At 41.0% G+C, this 19225-nt stretch overlaps 1 protein-coding gene across 6 annotated transcripts in view; it reads left to right on the forward strand.

Moving 5' to 3' along the window:
- The window catches only part of Tnrc6b (trinucleotide repeat containing adaptor 6B), a 218455-nt gene that overhangs the window by 133771 nt on the left and 65459 nt on the right, over positions 1-19225 (forward strand). For all 6 annotated transcript variants that reach the window (XM_029469458.1, XM_021182978.2, XM_029469460.1 and 3 more), the window contains one exon: positions 15099-15186. In XM_029469458.1, coding sequence (XP_029325318.1) covers positions 15099-15186 — 88 coding nt within the window. The remainder of the gene's footprint in view (positions 1-15098; positions 15187-19225) is intronic.

Here is a 19225-nt window from a genome sequence, read left to right on the forward strand (position 1 = left end):
ACACTGTCACCTGTGCAGTTTTGAATTCAGAGTTGCTTTCTTCCGTGCTCATTTTTTTTTTAATACCAAGATAAGTGTCACAAATAGCACCCTTTCTCGTAGCATTTCCAGAATTAGAATAACAGACACAAACTAAATGGGAATGGTGCAGTACTGATAGGAACGAGCTGTGACTGAGTTTGTCTTTGGAAAGTTAAAGGGGTAAGGAGATCGTTCACAAGACACTTTGCTTTCTCTTCTCTTCATTTTCTGGCATAAAAACCACATGTATGTGTGTGTGTGTGTGTGTGTATATATATATATATATATACATATATATATATATATATATATTATACATATATGTATGTATGTTTGTTTGTTGATTTTTCCTAAAGGCATAAACCTACAGGACTATGTAAATTACTTTATAGGCCATACATAATTGGACTCTTCTGATCATCTCTGTGACTGTTATATGGTACCTGTCAGGGCTATATGGAGGACATATAGTGGTGCACTTTATGACACGAGTGCAGCATACTGTTTAAATTTTCTTCACATGGATTCCATAAATTGTAATGTTGCTTTAAAAGTCTCTTACAATATTATTAAGCCCTCATTTCTTCTGTGTGCAAGTGTAGCCCTTGGGAGAGGGAGTGGCTTAGTGGTAGAGGAGGGCCAAGGCTCCTTCCTCTGTTGGCAAGAGGTTCCCTAGGACCATAGACCTCTTTCTCCCTTGGGCATGCTCAGCTCCTAGCTTCCAGTCAGCATCTGAAGAGAAGAGACCTTTGTGTGTGTGGCCTTGGTAAAGCACTTCTGTTTTTTCAGATCTTGGCCACTGATGCGTTTGGATACCATAAAGTTAGTCAGACTCCATGCTTGAATTGCTTTGCAATAACCACAGAGTGGAGTTTCAACTTAATTTAATTTTGGTATGAAATTGCTAACAGTCTTAACGTATTTCAAAAGCAAGTTATTACTGTTGCTGTTATTTGAGGCAAGATCTTACTCTGTGGCTCAGACTGGCTTCGAACTGTGGCCATCTTCCTTTGTTAGCTTCCCAAATGCTGAGATTACAAGCATAAGTCACCACACTCAGCTATTTAATCTTTTGTAAACTAATTAGTTTATTATTCTTGTGTTTGTGGGCATATATGTGCCACAGAAAGGGTGTGAAAGTCAGAAGACAACTTTTGGGAGCTTTCCTTTCCTCTCACCTTAATGTTGGTTCATTTAATTGCTAAGTCACCTCACCAGCCCAATATATTCTTTTAATATAAAATAATAAATACATTTGGTCATTCCCAGACGCAACAGATAACAGCACAGAAATGACCACACTTGAGTATGTGTGCCTGCATCCCATCTAATGTTAATGTGTTCCTCGGTCTTCTAGGTATGTGTGCTTGGTGCTGTTGGTTTGAAGAGATGAGTTCAGCTTCTTGCCTGGCTAGGACTATAATTATTCTTGTAGTGAGTAGTTCTTCCCAGAGCTTTCTTTTCAGTTTCTTGCTGTCAAATGTAGAAGGGAGAGGGTTTCTCTGAATTGTGGGGTTTTGTGTTTGTGGGGTTTTCTGGTCCCTGAGGTCTAAACAGGTCTTAATATTAAATTATAATATTTAATTATAAATATTAGAGTATATGGCCTTTATCACAGTCCTATTCCTTAGCCTGCTTGGATATCAGTAAAACTGCTGTTATTGGGCTGACCTAAGGAGCCTGCCATAATCATCATGTATGGGAAAGAGCTTGGGGAGTGAAATGGGAGGTAATATTAGCAGAGTTTCATTCACCAGATTTTACCTTAAAACCTGAGGTTAGGTCCTCCATCTGTGTGTATGTCTGTTTCCCTCTCTCCCTCACAACTCCTTTTCTCTGGCTAGCCCAGATCTTGATATGTTACTGGCTGGCCTTGAACTCCTAGAGATCTGTCTGCCTCTCTCCACCATACCTGTCATAGGGGGTCTTTTGAATTTAAAGAACCTTAGTATTTTAAGACAATCAAATCCACAAGAATGAAAAATAAACAGCTTTGATATACTTCATGTAGACATTGCTGATTGAATGCAAGCTAAAAATCCAGAGGGGTTAAAACAGTGACATAGGAAGGTAAAGATGGAGAGAGGAGAGGTCATTCCATTAAAAGATGGGAATTTATTATCCCCATCACCTCTGATGATGCTGCTAGTGCACAAAGTCTATGTTAGAGGTTTGTGATCTTGGCAAATAGTGTGCACACTGAAGGCAGGCTCTCACTTGATGAGATGAGACCTTGTTCATAGGACTAGAGGAGTTATTGCTCTGTCATGAAAGAAGCCATTTAGGAATTTCTTTTTAAAAAGACCTCTTTTATTTTTCTTGTATATAAGATAAAATTGACATATAATAAACCCTTTGTATTTAAGCAGTACAAGTTGATACATCTTGATGTTTATACAAAAGACAGTGAATACATTCTTTACCACTAAAGTCTTCTTTTGCCCATTTATTTCCCTGCCTTTGCCCAAATCTGTTACCCCTGTATGTGCCTACCTTCTATTACTATAGATCAATTTGCATTTCCTGATATTTTTAGGCAAGTGGACTCATACTTGTCATCATTTTGAAGTTTATTTGTGTTGTATAATCAGTACGTCATTCCTGTTATTGCTGAGTAGTCTGTTGTATTCTGTATCATAATTTATCCATTCACTTCTTGAAGTATATTTGGACAGCTCTAGTTTTCAGTAATTACAGAGAAAGCTGTCATGAATGTTTATTTGAAAGTCTTTTCCCTGGTGCACGTTTCTCTGGGAGTGCAATGGCTGCCCATAAGCCAATGCACTCTTTCAGAGCTTGCCAGACTGCTTTGCAGAGTGATCGTACCATTGCATAGCCCCACCGTGAGACAGTCCAGTTGCTAGTGCTTAACCAAGTATGATCAGAATATCGTACTAGTGGAGAGCTGCTGTGTGATGCTTTGACACATAAAATATTGTTGTTTATTATTATTATTTTACACAGTTTCCAAAAAAAGCTAAATGTTGCATGTTACTGACATATTGCCTGTCATGTCACAAGACACAGCTGAAGGCAGGAGAAATGTTTGTACCTGGCTGGATTAAAGAGAAATGGACTACTAAAGTTTTGTGGCTACAATGTTATAATTTCTTCCTGTGAATCACTTAGTCTCAAAATTATTTCTATCTCCTAGCAGTGTCTGGCCTTGTCTTCTAATTTAATATCATGTACAAATTACATTAGCATCCCATTAAATTCCCTCAGTCAGATCCAACAAATGAAAAAAATGTTAAGAACAAATCCAACACAGATATTTGGAGTACCCTACTATATAATTTCCTCTGCCTAAATGGATGTATTCCAGCAGGCTCTTTCTTATGCATTTGAAATGAAAAACACTTTCAGTGAGTACTTGGAGCACCATTTAACTCTTTTCACTGCACTTCTTTTGTTACTTTTTCTCTTCCCAAGTATTCATGTGGTATCATTAATCCTTAATTGGATTTGATTGGAAATGGTTTGTGCCTAGTTATTTTCTTTGTGTTTTATAAATTGCAAGGATTACCTTTTGTCTTTTAAGGAAGTACATACTTGACAAATCACAGGTATTAGATGTGTTTTGAAAATTGTGTTTAAATCTGTGTTGTAGAGTTCTCGGTGGGCAGACGGTGAGTGGCATGCACTCCCTTGATGAGCAGAGATAATTAAATGGTGATGTCATCTCCTGGGTCCTCCAGGAGCTGTAAGACAGGCTCCAGGGGAGCACCTTCCTCCTCATGCACAGTAAGGAGACTGCAGTGACATTTGTAAACCTCATCAGGACCACATTATTTCTGGCCTGCTCTCTGACAGGATATGAACCTGTATGTTCCCCATTGAAGTTGTACATCCATGCTCTTTATGGCAACATTAAATGACTGTCTTTGGTCATAAGAAAGTCTAGGAAATAAAGCCAAAAAGGGACTTGGAATTGATGTTGGTGTCAACAGAGCTGAGGTACATACCAGCACAAAGTGGTAGCAACTGGAAGTTACTGTGGACAGTGTGGTAGAGAAGTGTTCTAAATGTCCTTAGGGCATCTGAAATGCTTAAGACAGGAAGCACTTGGTTAATGTAAAAATGTTTGGAACATGATAGGATGAAATGTAGATTCTAGAATTTTATTTATTTATTTATTTATTTATTTTGGTTTTTCGAGACAGGGTTTCTCTGTATAGCCCTGGCCGTCCTGGAACTCACTTTGTAGACCGGGCTGGCCCTGAACTCAGAAATCTGCCTGCCTCTGCCTCCCGAGTGCTGGGATTAAAGGCGTGCGCCACCACGCCCGGCTCTAGAATATTTTTAGAAGTGAGTATCTAGGACTATTGACTAAAATTTTTCTAAAGTTCTCAGATACAACTTTTATAAATAGCTATTTCCAAAATGGTTTAAAGTAGTGGTTCTCAACCTGTGGGCTGAGACCTCTTGTGGGGGAAAACAGATCAGAAGTCCTAAATATTAGATATCTATATTAAGTTCATAATAGTAGTAAAATAACAGCTATAAAATAATGACAAAAATAATGTTATGGTTGGGGTCACCACACCATGAGGAACTGTATCAAAGGGTCGAAGCATTAGGAAGGTTGAGAAGCGCTGGTTTAAAGTTTGGGTCCTGAGGTTAGAGAGATAGCTCAGTAGTTAAGAGCACTTGTGATTCATGCGGAGGACCAGGGTTCAATTCCCAGCACCCACATAATGGCCCACAACCATCTGTAACTCCAATTCTTTGAGGTCAGTGCCCTCTTTGGATCTCTGTGAACACCAAGCATGCCCATAGTACATATATATCTATACATACTTGCAAACCATACATGAAACAGAGTAAATCTTTTCTTTTTCTTTTTCTAAGTATAGGTTCTTGGAAATGTGTTAATTAGACTAAAAGATAAGTCTGTGTTTGAAGTTCTTTTTCTTAATTGATTTTTTTGTTGAGATAATTGTAGATTCGTGTGCAGTATAAGAAACAATACAAAAGAATTCCATATGCTCTGTAGCCCAGTTTCAACCAGTGGTAACTGTGTGTAAAACTATAGTACAACATCACAGCCAAGATTATGACACTGATACAACCCAAGAATCTTATCAAGGTTCTCATTTTATTTATATTTGTGTACATGTGCACATATGTAGTTCTACACAGTTCTGTCACATCTCCATCATTATTGAGACAGAGCATCTCTTTAATGTCATCTGCCTCACCCTCACCTGCAGCCTATGGCCGCCAACCACTTGGTCTTTCAGAGATGTTACATAGAAGCCATGAGATAATACTTGAGACTGTATCTGTTCAGATCTGTCCACTAGTCTATGGTGTTGTTTGCAAACTCTGTGACTAGAAGAACTGCCACTTAGCTCAGGTGTCTGAGTTGTCTTGGAGGCTACTGATGGCCAGTTACTCAGACCTTCAAGAAGATGATTCTCCCGAATATATGCAGCAGTTTCCTGTCTAATGGAACCTTGCTCATTAGTCTAAACTGAGCTGTTCATCATTTTACTCTAGCTACCACAGCCAAGACACTGATAGTCTCTCCTTTTCTCTCCTTCATGGGTGGATTCATACAGTGTGGCTGCATGTGTGTCAGCACATAGTATTGGCTTCGTCCTCCCTGGCAGTGTATCTAGGTGGCTTGGTGTACTTTCTTTCTTCTCATGCTTCACCAAAGGCACTTCAAGCTCTCATCAGAGTACTCCATAGCGCGTTAGGAGATGAGATGTGAACATAAAAGACATAGGCTCCTACCCTGTGCGCCTCTCTGGCAAGGCAAGCCACAACAGGTTCACAAGTCTGGTTGAGAGCTCCAGCAAGGCCAAAAGCACTAGCTCTCTTTGCTGCGCAACTCTTGGCCTCTGCATAGTCCTCAGCATCAAGTGAGTACCACAGAAATAAACGAATGAGGCAAAGGAGAAGGGGTTTGGGGGGTTTTGGTTTGTTTGTTTGTTTGTTTTAATGGTGGCCTGGGACTTTTGGGGTGTCCCATAGTAAGCTCAAGAAACTGACATGAGAGAATGTCCGTAGGAGACTGGTTGTGGCTCTCTGCCTCTCAACAAAATAAGCCCCTAAACAAACAGCAGACACTCCACTGTGTCTTACACTTGTCACCTCTTCTCCCCACTCCTTTTCCTCCTCCCTCTGACACTCACAGTGATGGCCAGGCTCTCCTCAGACTCCAATGTGTTCCCACCCCGAGTGGCTACACTGCTAGCACACCCCTGTGCTCTCACATGGGATTCTTTGCATTTACATCTCTGTTCAGATGCTACTACCTCAACAGCAGCAGCAAATGTCTCCTGTTCCCTGTCCCTCCACCCAGCTTTATTCACGGTATTTCTCATGATTTCCTGGCATTGTGTTTCTTCTGTCTCTTTGTCTAGGGTGTCAGCACTCAGAAGGCTCTCTTGCTTACTGTTACGGGTCAGTAACTGGTGCGTCACAGTTACAGAGTGTGCTTATTAGATTTTCTCCATTATGCTTGAGGCTTTTCTTTAAATGAATCTCCCATCTGAAGGATAGGAAGCATTGTTTACTCTTTGGTGTTTTTTTCAGCGCTCTCTCTCTCTCTCTCTCGTTTTATTCTTTCAACAACACGTATTTACATGGAGCCCCTCTGGTGTTCTCAGTACCTGTATGAAGCAAGTGACAAGAAGAGCCAGGCTGATGCCACCTCCATACCCATTGCTGTGTTGTGCAGTGCAGTGTGCTGTAGATAAGCCCTGCTATAGGAGGTCTCAGTATTGATATCTAACGGGAGAGGGAGCCTTTTGGTTGGACGTAAGGATACTACAGGGTATTGTGAATCTGATGCTGTGTCCTGTGTAGGAAGATGTCTGCTGTCTAATTTGAAAATGCCTTTATTCTGAGCATTCATTCCTCTTATCTTGCTCCTTAATACTTGCTATTCCCGGACAGATGAGTGCCTTGCCTCAATGACCTCTGTTCCTAGGCTACCGTATCAGAGGCCTTTCCCAACCATGCCAGATAAGGCAGTACCCTCTTCTTCTGGTCTCCATCAGTTCAGCTTGCCCTGCTGCCACCCGAAGCATGTATCTTAGGCACGTATGTTGTTGTGTGCCCTGCTTATTCCCTATGCCTTCTGCAGGCTGAAGCTTGGCTTTGTTTCTTCCTTTTCCCATGCTTGGAAAAGTGCCTGGCTCATGTTAGACACCTAGTATTTGTTAAAGAGCAAGATCTGTTTCTAGGCCTCTGGGTAGGAAGGGAGGGTTGTGTAAAAATGCAGAGATGTCATGACCAGAAATGCTACATGAGGCCATCTTATGGTCTCTGAGGCTAATGATGGTGGTGGCATGATGTCTGCCATAATGCCTGTAGAGCCACACAAGAGGCAGGGCAATGGTAGTGTTGTGTACAGAAAAGTGCAAATTTCTTTGGATTTTGAGTTGGTAAGGAAGATTTCATTGAAGCAAATAGGCACGAGGGCTTGAATTTGGTGGATTTTTTTGTTGGTGGTAGTAGGTTTGCAGAATGGATGAGTTGGAAGTAGAGGTTGAATTTGCACACTTAGTGCCAGCACTGGAGAGTTGTAGTCCAGATCAGCTGTTCTTAGCTTTTCTCTGCTTAATGTCAAGAATGCCGGCTCCATTGCTCTTCAGTGCTGTGAACTTGTATGCAGAGCAGAATTCTTGCTGGGCCACAGCTCAGGCACTATCATCATATGTTTTCCTTTTTATTCAAGTACTGCCTGTTGAGGGTGTGTGTCTGTGTGTGTGTGTGTGTTGCATATGCAGCTTTACATGAGTATGCTAGTGTGTGTCTATCTAGAAGCCAGAGGTGAGCCTCAAGAATCATTCTTTAAGAGCCATCCAACTTGGTTTTGGAATGGACTCCTGTTGAAACCTTGAGCTTGCCCATTAGGCTAGGCTACCTCACCAGCCCAGGAGCACAGCTGTGAGTTCTAATGTGAGTCAGCACACGCAGGTCCTCAAGCTTGTACAGCAGGCACTCTGATGACTCAGCTACCCCAGCCATCAAGCACTGCCTTTGTGTTTGTCTTGGTTTTACTTATTCTTTGTTTTTTGAGACAGGGTCTCTCTGTAGTCCTGGCTGTCTTAGAACTTGATCTATACACAAGATGGCCTAGCGCTCACAAGATCTGCCTGTCTCTGCCTCTCAAGCACTGGAATTCAGAGTGAGTTCCAGGACAGCCAGAGCTATACAGAGAAACCTTGTCTCGAAAAACAAACAAACAAACAAAAAAAACCAACTAAACAAACAAAAAAAAGTCAACTAAATAACTAAATGGATAAATAAATTGTAACGGCTCATGAAGGTGTACCACCACTACAGTCCCCTGTAGCAGGTCTACTAACATTTATAAGGAATTTGCTAATATTCATAAATATCTTTGTCTGCTATGCTAGCCATGGTTTGGTCATCCTCTGCTGTGATTTAAAAAGTTAGGGTTCTTTACATAGATAAGTCAATCAAACTTCATGTCCTTTGGTCTGTTTGTCTTTTCAAGACAGGGTTTCTCTGTAGCCCTGGCTGTCCTGGCACTCACTCTGTAGTCCTGGCTGTCCTAGAACTTGATCTGTACACAAGGATGGCCTAGCACTCACAAGATCTGCCTGTTTCTGCCTCTCAAGCACTGGAATTCAGAGTGAGTTCCAGGACAGCCAGAGCTATACAGAGAAACCCTGTATTGGGGGAGGGGGGTGTCAAGTGCCGGGATTCAAGGTGTGAGCCACCACTGCCCAGCCTTGTTTGTGTTTGTGTTTTTTAAATAAACAATACATTTTATTTTGTGTGTTTGTGTGTGCAAGTGTGGAGGCTAGAGGACAGTTTGCTAGAGTGGGGCCTGTTCTTTCACCACAGGCACCCAGGGGGCAAGCTCAGCTGGTCACATTTGGCAGTTGTGTGCCTTTTACTTACTGAGACATCTTACAACTAACTGCCTTTTTTTTTTTTTTTTTTTTTAAAGATTTATTTATTTATTATATGTAAGTACACTGTAGCTGTCTTCAGACTCTCCAGAAGAGGGCGTCAGATCTCGTTGTGGGTGGTTGTGAGCCACCATGTGGTGGCTGGGATTTGAACTCTGGACCTTCGGAAGAGCAGTCGGGTGCTCTTACCCACTGAGCCATCTCACCAGCCCCTAACTGCCTTTCTTAAAAGTTCAACTTGGGGCTGGAGAAATGACTCAGCGATTAAGAGCACTGACTGCTCTTCTGAGGTCCTGAGTTCAAATCCCAGCAACCACATGGTGGCTCCCAACCATCCATAATGAGATCTGGCGCCCTCTTCTGGAGTGTCTGAGGACAGCTACAGTGTACTTACATATAATAAATAAATAAATCTTTAAAAAAATTAAAAATAAAAAAATAAAGTTTCAACTCATAACTGTAAAAGCCAAGATTTTCCTCCCAACCCTAGGCTCCCAGGATAATGACTCTGAAACTCAAATATATTTACAGATACCTAGGCCATAGCTTTGCCTGTTCCCCAATATCATTACCTAATATCCCATTTATTCTAATCTTAAATTCTTCCATGTGTCTACTTATGCTTCTGCATTTTTCCATGTTCCCAGTGAATTCTTGCTTCCTACCAGAACTCCCACCTTCTATTTCCTGCCTCAGCTACAGGTCAGTCGACTTTATTTGACAGGTGAAGCTTCCTGACAGTAAGAGATTTCTACAGGAAGGAATTCTGGGTTACCTTTTTAGAAGCTTTTCTAGTTTGGGGCTGGAGTAGCAGGAGCCTGTGCTTAGCATTCAGTTGGCCTTGGAGTCCATCATCGTGACAAGGGCCAGTGGGAGTATAATTTGACTTTTTACCATTCTAGATTTATTCTAGATTGTAATATCCCTGTTGTATCTTTTGTTTACTTATATATATGCTTGGGAAGACATATACTTCAGTTCTTCTAGTACTAACAAAGGAATGACAAATGACAAAAATTTGCCACCTACAGAGGCAAGTGCTGGGACCTGGTTGTACACCCAGCTCCTAGACAATGCCCCTTCACCTTCCCTGTCCAATCCCACGTGAAAGAGATGTGGGCGCAGAACATTAGAGTAAATAGATGAGGTGCACTGGGGTGGCAGCCCCAGTTTTAGCCAGGAGTCCCTAGGGTCTGTGAAGGACTTGAGGGGCCCATGATTCCATACGTATTTGGAAACAAACCTGGAGATATTACCTGGCAAACAGTAGGAACTCTTACTGTATCTTACTGAGCTGAAGCTTGGAGGGGAAAGGGAGGTGCAAGAAGACAGATCCACCTGCTCTTCATATGTAGAAACTCAGTGGTTACGTGGGACTCACCTCTCACCTGGCATTTACATTTGTGTTGTGTTGTGTTGGGTTGGTTTGAGTGTGTGTGTGTACATTGGTGTTTGACTTGCATGAATGTCTGTGTGAGTGTCAGATCCCTTGGAGTTAGAGTTATAGACTGTTGTGAGCTACCATGTGGGTGCTAGAAATTGAACCCTGTTCTTCTGGAAGAGCATACAATGCTCTTAACTGCTGAACTGCTGAGCCATCTCTCCAACTCCATCATTTGGTAAAGGGTTTTTTGTTTTTGTTTTTTAAGATTTATTTACTTATTATATGTAAGTACACTGTAGCTGTCTTCAGACACTCCAGAAGAGGGAGCCAGATTTTGTTAAGGATGGTTGTGAGCCACCATGTGGTTGCTGGGATTTGAACTCAGGTACTTTGAAAGAGCAGTCTGTGCTCTTAACCACTGAGCTACCTCTCCAGCCAAAAGTGTGAATTTTAAGGAATGCATTTGTATGGGCAGTTTTCAAGCATAGCTACATGTTAAAATCCTTGGGAATGGGGGAGGCAGGGGGTAAACAGTCCCTAGTGATTGCGGTCTCACTGAACTGGAACGCTCGCTGCCTGGGTGATATGATAGCTTTGTGTTTGTTGTTTGGGGAAACAGTCTCGAATTTAGAAGTCAAATCTGTATGGTTTTCCGAGTTGTTAGAGAATAAGCCAGTGACCTGGTGCCCAGGCATACACATGCAACTCTTTTGCCAATGCTGTAGTGCTTCTGGCAAACAGAACATTCTATACTCCTGCAGTATAACCACTAGAAAGAAGCAAAGATCTAGCCCTGCACCATGACTCATACCTGTAATTGCCATTATCTGGAGGCTGAGGCAGGAGAATTGCCTGGAATTTGAGGCCAGTCTATATAGTGCCTCAGAACAGCCTTAGGTGCTTTAGTGAGACACTGCCTCAAAATAAACCAAAACAAAATGCAGAGTCAGTATTGGAGCCTTGGTGGTAGAAGGAGACTGCCTGATGCCTCTGGCCCTGTCTCCTTAGTTCCCCTCTATTCACAGTAGGTTTTCAAATCTGCCTTGACTTTGATGCCTTGAAACCTGGGAAGCTTTTAAGCCATTTATTCTGTAGTTTGCCTCTTAGCTCTCAAGGTGCAGTTGTCTGATAGAGCCCCAACCAATCCCATATGTTAAACAGGCTATAGAATCCTTGATCGCGGTTGTATATCTAGTCTCCTATTACTCTTTTCCCTTTTAAAATTGAAAAGTATTTTGTGCGTAGGTGTTTTTAAACTCTTTGAATGTTCCATTCCCCTCTCTCATAATTTATTCATTTCTTAGGAAATCCTTTGTCCTTTGTGTTTTACTAATTTATAGAATGGTTTATACCCTCTACTAGCATTATTTACAGTGATCTTATGTTGTCCCAGATAGTTGGATCCCTTCAGTCCTTTTTAAGGACTTCCTGCTTTATGCAAGCAGTCTGTTTTCTTATTAGACTTTCCTGGCCCTAGCCCCTGAATTAGCATTTTGGTTCCCCACTGTCAGATAACTGGTTCTTTTTACTAAAGAATGGTGTTTAAAAGCTGCAAATCTTTGGCTCATTACTGTTTGAGTATTCCTTGTTTTGTAGCCTCATGGTTACAGACATGGGGTGGGTAGGAATAGGTAGCTAGATCAGCAAACAGTTTGTATATGTGTTTGTATTTATTAAAATCAATGAGTACTTGCTGATAACCAATTTACATCCAACTCCCCGTGTTTGTTTGTTTGTTTGTCTGTCTGTTTTCCCTTTGCATTTTTGTAACTTTTTTTGAGGCTTGAGAAACCTGGCCGCCGCTGTCTTCCTCCCCCCTGACTGACTGGTGCTTTCCCTTTACCACTACAGTGTGAGTCCTCCTCACCCTGCTTGGGTTCTGAGTCAGCACAGGGATGTCTCAGAGCTCCCCAATGATATTTCTGTACAGCCTAGCTAGGGAAATACCTGAATTAAGAGGCAAGTGAGCGAGCGCCATACTGGTTGGTTCAAGCAGGTCAGTGGCAGGCGAGGGAAATTAACTTCCCTAAGGAAGTGAACATAAGAGAGGGCTTTGTACCAAGACGCTGTTTGAAAATGAAATGAAAGAAAAAATCAGGGAGAAATCAAAGCTTGTCTCCTGGAAAGCTTTGAAAATATTTTCTTTGGAAATAAATGTCCTTCTAGAAAGCATGAATTTCATTCTCTTTCCCTGAATTAGCTGTTCATAGGAAAAGAATTTGAAAAAGATGAGGTTTTTTTTTTTTTTTTGAGAATGTGTCTTTTTAATGAACTTTTTTTAAGTGGGGGCATTTTTAATATGAATTTAATTTAGGAAATTTTAGACTTAGGAAAAAAAAAAAAAACAACCTGTTTTATCAGAGCACTGAATATTTAAGCAGGAGATGCCCAGACTTTGGCTGCTCCTTTTCTGTAACCAGTTTCACTATAAAATGTGGGAGCTTCGTGGTAATGACAGGGAACCTCGGCTGCTTTTGCTTGAGAGAGAAAGCACAGTGCCCCAAAGCCATCTAAATGGGGACTGTGGCCAGCTCTTTAGGTTGTCAGCACTTAACCTGTCCCACTTTTTTCTCTTTTAAAAAAAAATTATAATTTTTTATGTATAGATGTCTTGTCTGCATATATGTCTGTGCATTGTATGAGTGCCTGGTGCCCACAAAGGCCAAAAAAGGACACTGTTTGAGCTGCCCATGTGAGCACTAGGAATTGAACCTCAGGTCTTCTGCACTAAGCAGTTAGCACTCTTCCCCCACCCCCAATTTTTCCAATTTTTTATTAGGTAATTTCTTCATTTACATTTCAAATGCTATCCCGAAAGTCCTTAATCCTCAAACCCTCTCTCCAGCCCTGGCCAAAGTGGACTGCTACAGACTCACATCAGTAGTGCACACTATGCTGGTTAGGGACGCATTGCTGGACCTATAGGAGTTGGAGACAAACTTGCCTTCGGTTGTATTTTTCACATGGAAGTTAGGATTGGAGCTTGTTTTGCACATAAAACTTTTATATATTTATGTCCAGGGGTAGAGGAGAAAGTCTGATGTTTGTATCTGTGGATTCAGTTACAGCTTAACAGGAAAATAAATTTTTTTAAAAATATTACAGCTTGGGTTGGGTTTGTTTGTCTTTTTGGTTTGTCTTGGTTTTGACTTGATTGTGTTTTTGGTGTTGTTGTTGTTGTTGTCTGTTTGTTTGTTTTCGCCAGTGCTGGTTTATAGCTCAGTAATTCTCCTCACTCCCTTTCCCAAAGCATCCCCACATGCTGGGATTGCCCACTGCCACTTCTGGTATAGAAAATTCTTGGTTTTGTAGGTAAAGCATTTATTACCTATTCATGAGTGCCCACTTTAGTTCTTCCCCTGTTTCTTTTGTGTAGGCTGATTGTATCTGACTAGGCCTGCCTTCTTACCCACACTTAAGTCCCTCTATAATCATTTTTGTGTTTTGCCATTTGCAGACCTGTTAGTTCCTTAATTGTTTCTTTAGTTTCTTTTATCTTGGTCACATTTAGATGATGTCTGTGAAGTCACGATTTGATGTGTTATTACCTAAAATCCCAATTGCCATAGGCTGTGTCTGTTGTCTCTGACTGCTCTCCCCACTAAGGTTCAATAAGCTATCTGGAGCTTGTTACTAGTGCGAACCCTCTATTTGAGGTTATACTCTTGGTGAGTTGGCCTTGTTTCTCAGTGGATACATAGATTGAACTTTGGATTTGTAATATAAATTGTATGTCTTAAGATTTAGTACAATTATTAGTGTGTATAGTTTTCATGCTAACGAGTGGAGCAGATCAATTGACCTAATTTGTATTTGTAGGAGAAAGATGCAATTGTGAACCCACCCACCAGAGAGCACTTTGATTTCTAGGACTCTTAGTACCTTTCTTAAAAACATGGATATTGGGGTTAGAGAGATGGCCGGGTGTAAGTAAAGGACTTGCTGTGCAAGCATGAGGACCTGAGCTAGATTCCAGCACTGCGGTTTTTAGTGGCGGTGGTTATTATTGTTGTTGTTAAGTCCAGGTAGTGGTCCCCAACTGTAATCCCAGCTCTAGGGCATGGGATTAGGGGTGAGAGACAAGTACATCCCTGGGGCTTGCCAGCCACCCAGTCTACTAGAAACCTAGAGCTCTAGGATCAGCTTCAAAACAAACAAACCAACCAACCAATCAGGTGGAGGGGCTTACGAGTACTTGTTGCTCTTTCAGAGGACCCAGGTCAATTCCTGGCACTCACAAAGTGGCTCACAGGCACCTACAACTCCGGTACTAGAGATCCAGTGCCTTCTTCTGGCCTGCTCAGGCACCAGGTACACATAGAATACAAACAAAACACCCAACCACTAAAATAAAGTGAAATTTAACAAAAGAAAAAGATACAGTGATGGAGGAAGAAACCCAAGGTTTATGTGTACACACACACTCATAGGAAGTATGTGCAGCACATGGTTATCTATACCACAACTGAATTAAAACATATCTGTATTATTTGTTTTAAATGTTACTAGAAGTCAGCTATATACTATAGTCAAAACATCCATTACTAAACAAAAGTGCACTAATCCTGTGAGTGTGTGTATACAGATATTATAGAAATGCTTTTAGGCATCTTTGAAACCAAGCCTATGTGATGAATAGTTTGTGAAAGAGATGGCAAACTCTGATGGGGGATACCTAAGGGTCCTGGGTTTTGCTTTGGTGTAAATAAGGTATTAATACTTTGATTTTTGCTACAGAAGTGGGGTGTGAATATACATGTATAACCTTTCTGGCATGTCATTTCTTTTTACAGAGAGAAGGAGCAAGAAAGGGAAGAACAGTTAATGGAAGACAAGAAAAGGAAGAAAGAGGATAAAAAGAAAAAAGAAGCCACCCAGAAGGTGAGTTGAGCATTGGGCTTATCTTTCTGTTTGCCAGCCATCCATCAGTGACTGCCTTACTTGAATATCTGACACAGGAAGACACACCTGAGGCACTCATTAGTATATTTGAAAGTTAAAAAATTTGAAATTTGAAATTAGAAAATGTTTGAAATTTGTACATATTACTATACAAGGGATGATAAATAGTGTTGCAGCTTATTGTATGATTACATAAGTAAACAAGTATGAAGAAAGTCTCAACTCATGTCGTTTTGCTATCTGAACCATAATTTAGTATCATCTTCTCTCCAGGTTTATAAACAAACTTTTTAAAACTTGCTTGAGTATGCCCTATTGGTTTTTTGGCCTACCCATGGTGCTATAGTTTAGGAAAGTTTGCTTTTTAATAATCCTATCAGTAACTGCCCTCAGACAGGTTCTAGTAGGCCAGAGACATGGTGGCCTGTGTTTGTAATCTCATCACTAGGGAGGCAGGAAGATGCTCAGTTTGAGGTTATCCTGGGTTACATAGCTAGTTCGAGACCAGCTTGAGCTGTATAGTGTGGCCCTGCCTCAAAAATGATGAAACAAATGGTATCTTGCATAGTGCCTTGGGGGCTAGAGCATCACATAGCTTGAGGAATGTGCTTGGAGGGAAAAAGAGATACTAAATGAAAAGGCAGAGTTGACAGCTGTCAAGTCCTGATCAAAATGTTTGTGTGATGGAGCTGTTGGAAGCAGACAGCACAGCCTTCTGCATCACCCCTATCCCAGCACGCAGGCCCGGCTCCTGACTTGGCCAGGCTTGCTTTCCCTGCTCCCCTGTTCCATTAGGAATATGTAACTTGCTCTGGCTCTGCAGGGTCCCTGTGTATCTTTTTCTGGTGTCAAGCTTTGCTGGCAAGGTCTAGTGTGGTTATGTGGAGATTCAGCAAGCAGGGCCTTATTGCAGGTCAGTCAGCTTAGAGGGTCCCTGCTGTAGCACTGGTTTCAAAGCTTAAGTTTATGGAGGGTCAGAGAGAACCATTCACATAGAATAGTAAAGGCTGTCAGACCTAAAGTGAAGCAGAAGGGATGCACTGCAGGGTTTTCCCAGAATCACTGAATATGCATGCCCTGTGATTTCATTATTTGAAGTAATATATAAATAGATCGTTTATGAGGAGACCAGCATTTGAAAATTCTTGGAAATATTCTCAGAATTGGGCGGCAGATAGCCCTGCTATATTAAGTGTATGAATGTAATTTATTCTTTGTGACTTAATTAAAAGGAACAGAGACAATTATTTAGTGCTGTGTCAGACTGCTATGTGGTTTAAAATTTTGTCTGTATTAATGGTGTTTCTATCATGTTGATAGTGGTAAATCTTCTATCATATCTTCATGCTGTCAGAGCTTTTGCTTCCGATCTTAGCCTATCAGAACTGCCTATGATTCCAGAATAAAGAATGTAAATAGAAAGAGCAGGTGATGAGCCTGGTGTGGTCATGTGTACTTGTAATCCCACCATTTGGTATAGAGGCAGAATGGTTGAAGTTCAGATGTTCCTCAGCTACATAATGAGTGAGTTCTATACAAAGTGGGCTACATAAAACTTTTCTCACAGGAGATGAAGGGTGGGCCTGTAGTCCTTCACTTTGGATACATAGCCATCTTCCCTGTCAGACTGAAGAGAAGTACAGGTGCACTAGTGTTGGCTTGCTCCTATTGCCCTGTGACCTTTGAGCTCCTGCCCCATGCCTTGCTGATCCCCCAACCCCCAAAAGTCTCAAATGAACTTCGAATATTTTCCTTTCAGCCACTCACATTTCATCTACTAAATTGGTACACAAACTTCACCATCTGTGGGAATGAAGCTAATAGGGACCTGAAGAGTCTGGAGCAGGGGTTGTTGACTAGATGACAAGTAGAGAATGATTGTTTTAGTCAGTATATATTCTGTCTTGATTCTTAACATAGACAAGTTAAAATATTAATGTCGCTCTCTTTAAGCCCTCACCTTTCTCACTCTCTAGCCCTCCTTCTCTCTCCCTTCTCCCTTCTCTCCTCATGGCCATGGCCGGCCTCTCTCTTTCTACCTTCTCTCTTTCCCCCTGTCTTTCTACAATAAAGCTCTAAAACCATAAAAAAAAAATATTAATGTCACTGGGAAGGCAGAGATGGGCAAATCCCTCTGAGTTTGAGGACTTCAAAATGAGTTCCAGGACATATATAATGTCTTGTGTTTATAAATCAGATTTACTGTGGACTTTTATTATGAATTCTACAAATAGGAAATTTATTGGAAATAAAGGAGAATGTGGCTACACTGAGAGTAAATTGGGAGTATTTATATAGAGCACGTAGTTTATACAGCTGGGTGCTCTGTGTGTGCATCTGCACTGAAGACCGAGTAAGAAGTAATAACAAAGGACAAACCTGAGAATTTCAAGGGATTAATTATGACTAATATAAGAATTCAGACATCTTGGTTGGGCAGGATGATGCCTGCCTATAACCCAATTCTTGGCAAGGAGATTGGAAGTTCCAAGTGAGCCGGGGCTGCTGAAAGAGAGGAAGAGTGAGAAAGGATCAGCGAACAGAGTCTGGGCTCACACAGGTTGGCACTTGTCTTTGACAGCACTTTGTTGTACTAAGCCACTGTATAATTTTAGAATTAAATTTCAATTTAGCAATTTTAAGGAAAGAGCCCAAAGCTTACTTCATGGTCCCAGTATTATTATAAAGACAGCTAGAAGGCATAAAGTGTGCTCTAGTGGAAAGGATTGTAGAGAATGTACCACAAGTTGTGTTCTGTGGCCATTATACAGCTTTCATGGCTTGCTTGCTTTCCTCATTGTTTTTCAACCATCTCTTTGTGTCTGTCTTCTTCCTTAAACTGGATATAAATTTTTTGACGTCATATTTATATTTATGTCAACAGCATCCCTGTGTCTGTGTGTGGTAGCCAGTAGTTGCTCAGAATGCTTGTTTAGTAAGTGAATGGTCATGAATGGTGGTGGTGGGCTGAGTGTGTAACTTGGTAGAAGACTGTTCTGGGCTCCATCCTCAGCACTGGATATAGAACAAGCATGAATGATACCAGTGTCATTTTATTAAAACATTGACTTTCATTTAGGGCTAAAATTAAATTTCTCCCCCACAGAAATTAAACATGAGCCCCTTTCCACTGTGTTCCATGGCAGTTTGCTCTTTCCAGAACCATCCCTGAGTAAACCATGTTAAATGCCCATTCACCAGAGAGATGTAAAGAAGGACTCCATTCATTCATTAGGCTGACACTGCAAAAGGAGCATTGTGCAGTGTTGGCAGGACATAGGCTCTTGCTGTCCAGCTTTTCACCATCTGAGAATCGGCTGTGGCAACAGCACCCACATTATAAGACATATTGAACATGATTTAGATTTGTTGCTTACAAGTGGGGAAAGCATTGACTAATCTTCAAAGTGGCATTTCAAGAAATAGTTACAATGTAATAAAACCTAAATTGCCTTCAGGAATTGTTATGTGGATCAAACCCATTCATTCTTGGATAATTGGGGATTATAGAAAAATGCACAAGGGTGTTTCACTAGAATTGAGCTCTGTAGCAATTAGTAGTGGGGAGCGGGTTCATTTTAAGACACTTCCACAGATTTCGGTGTAGTACGGTTAGCCTGTCCTTTAATGCAAAAACGTAAGAAACACACTAGGGAATCCTAAGAATAGATGGTTTAGGTTAGACTCGGAGTCTAAGTGTGCTCAAATCTGTTTTGAGTACTGGCCAGCTACAGGGCATACCCTCCAAAGATGACCACATTTTCATGGATAATAGTAATCCCGAATGATTACTAGCCACATATGTCTTTTAGAGAAGATTGTGGCGTTCATTTTTAAATTATTTAACTATGTATTTAATTACATTTTGGATAATATATTGAAAGTATATAAAATATGCCAAATAAAAAAAGTTACTTTTATGAGTTTATCTCTCACCATATTTTTGTTGAATTTATTTTTAGTGCTTTTGAGAATTCCATACAAAACATGCACTACGTACTTTGATTATATTCACTCC

Source organism: Mus caroli, chromosome 15 (genome assembly GCF_900094665.2).
Source record: "Mus caroli chromosome 15, CAROLI_EIJ_v1.1, whole genome shotgun sequence".
Taxonomy (NCBI): domain Eukaryota; kingdom Metazoa; phylum Chordata; class Mammalia; order Rodentia; family Muridae; genus Mus; species Mus caroli.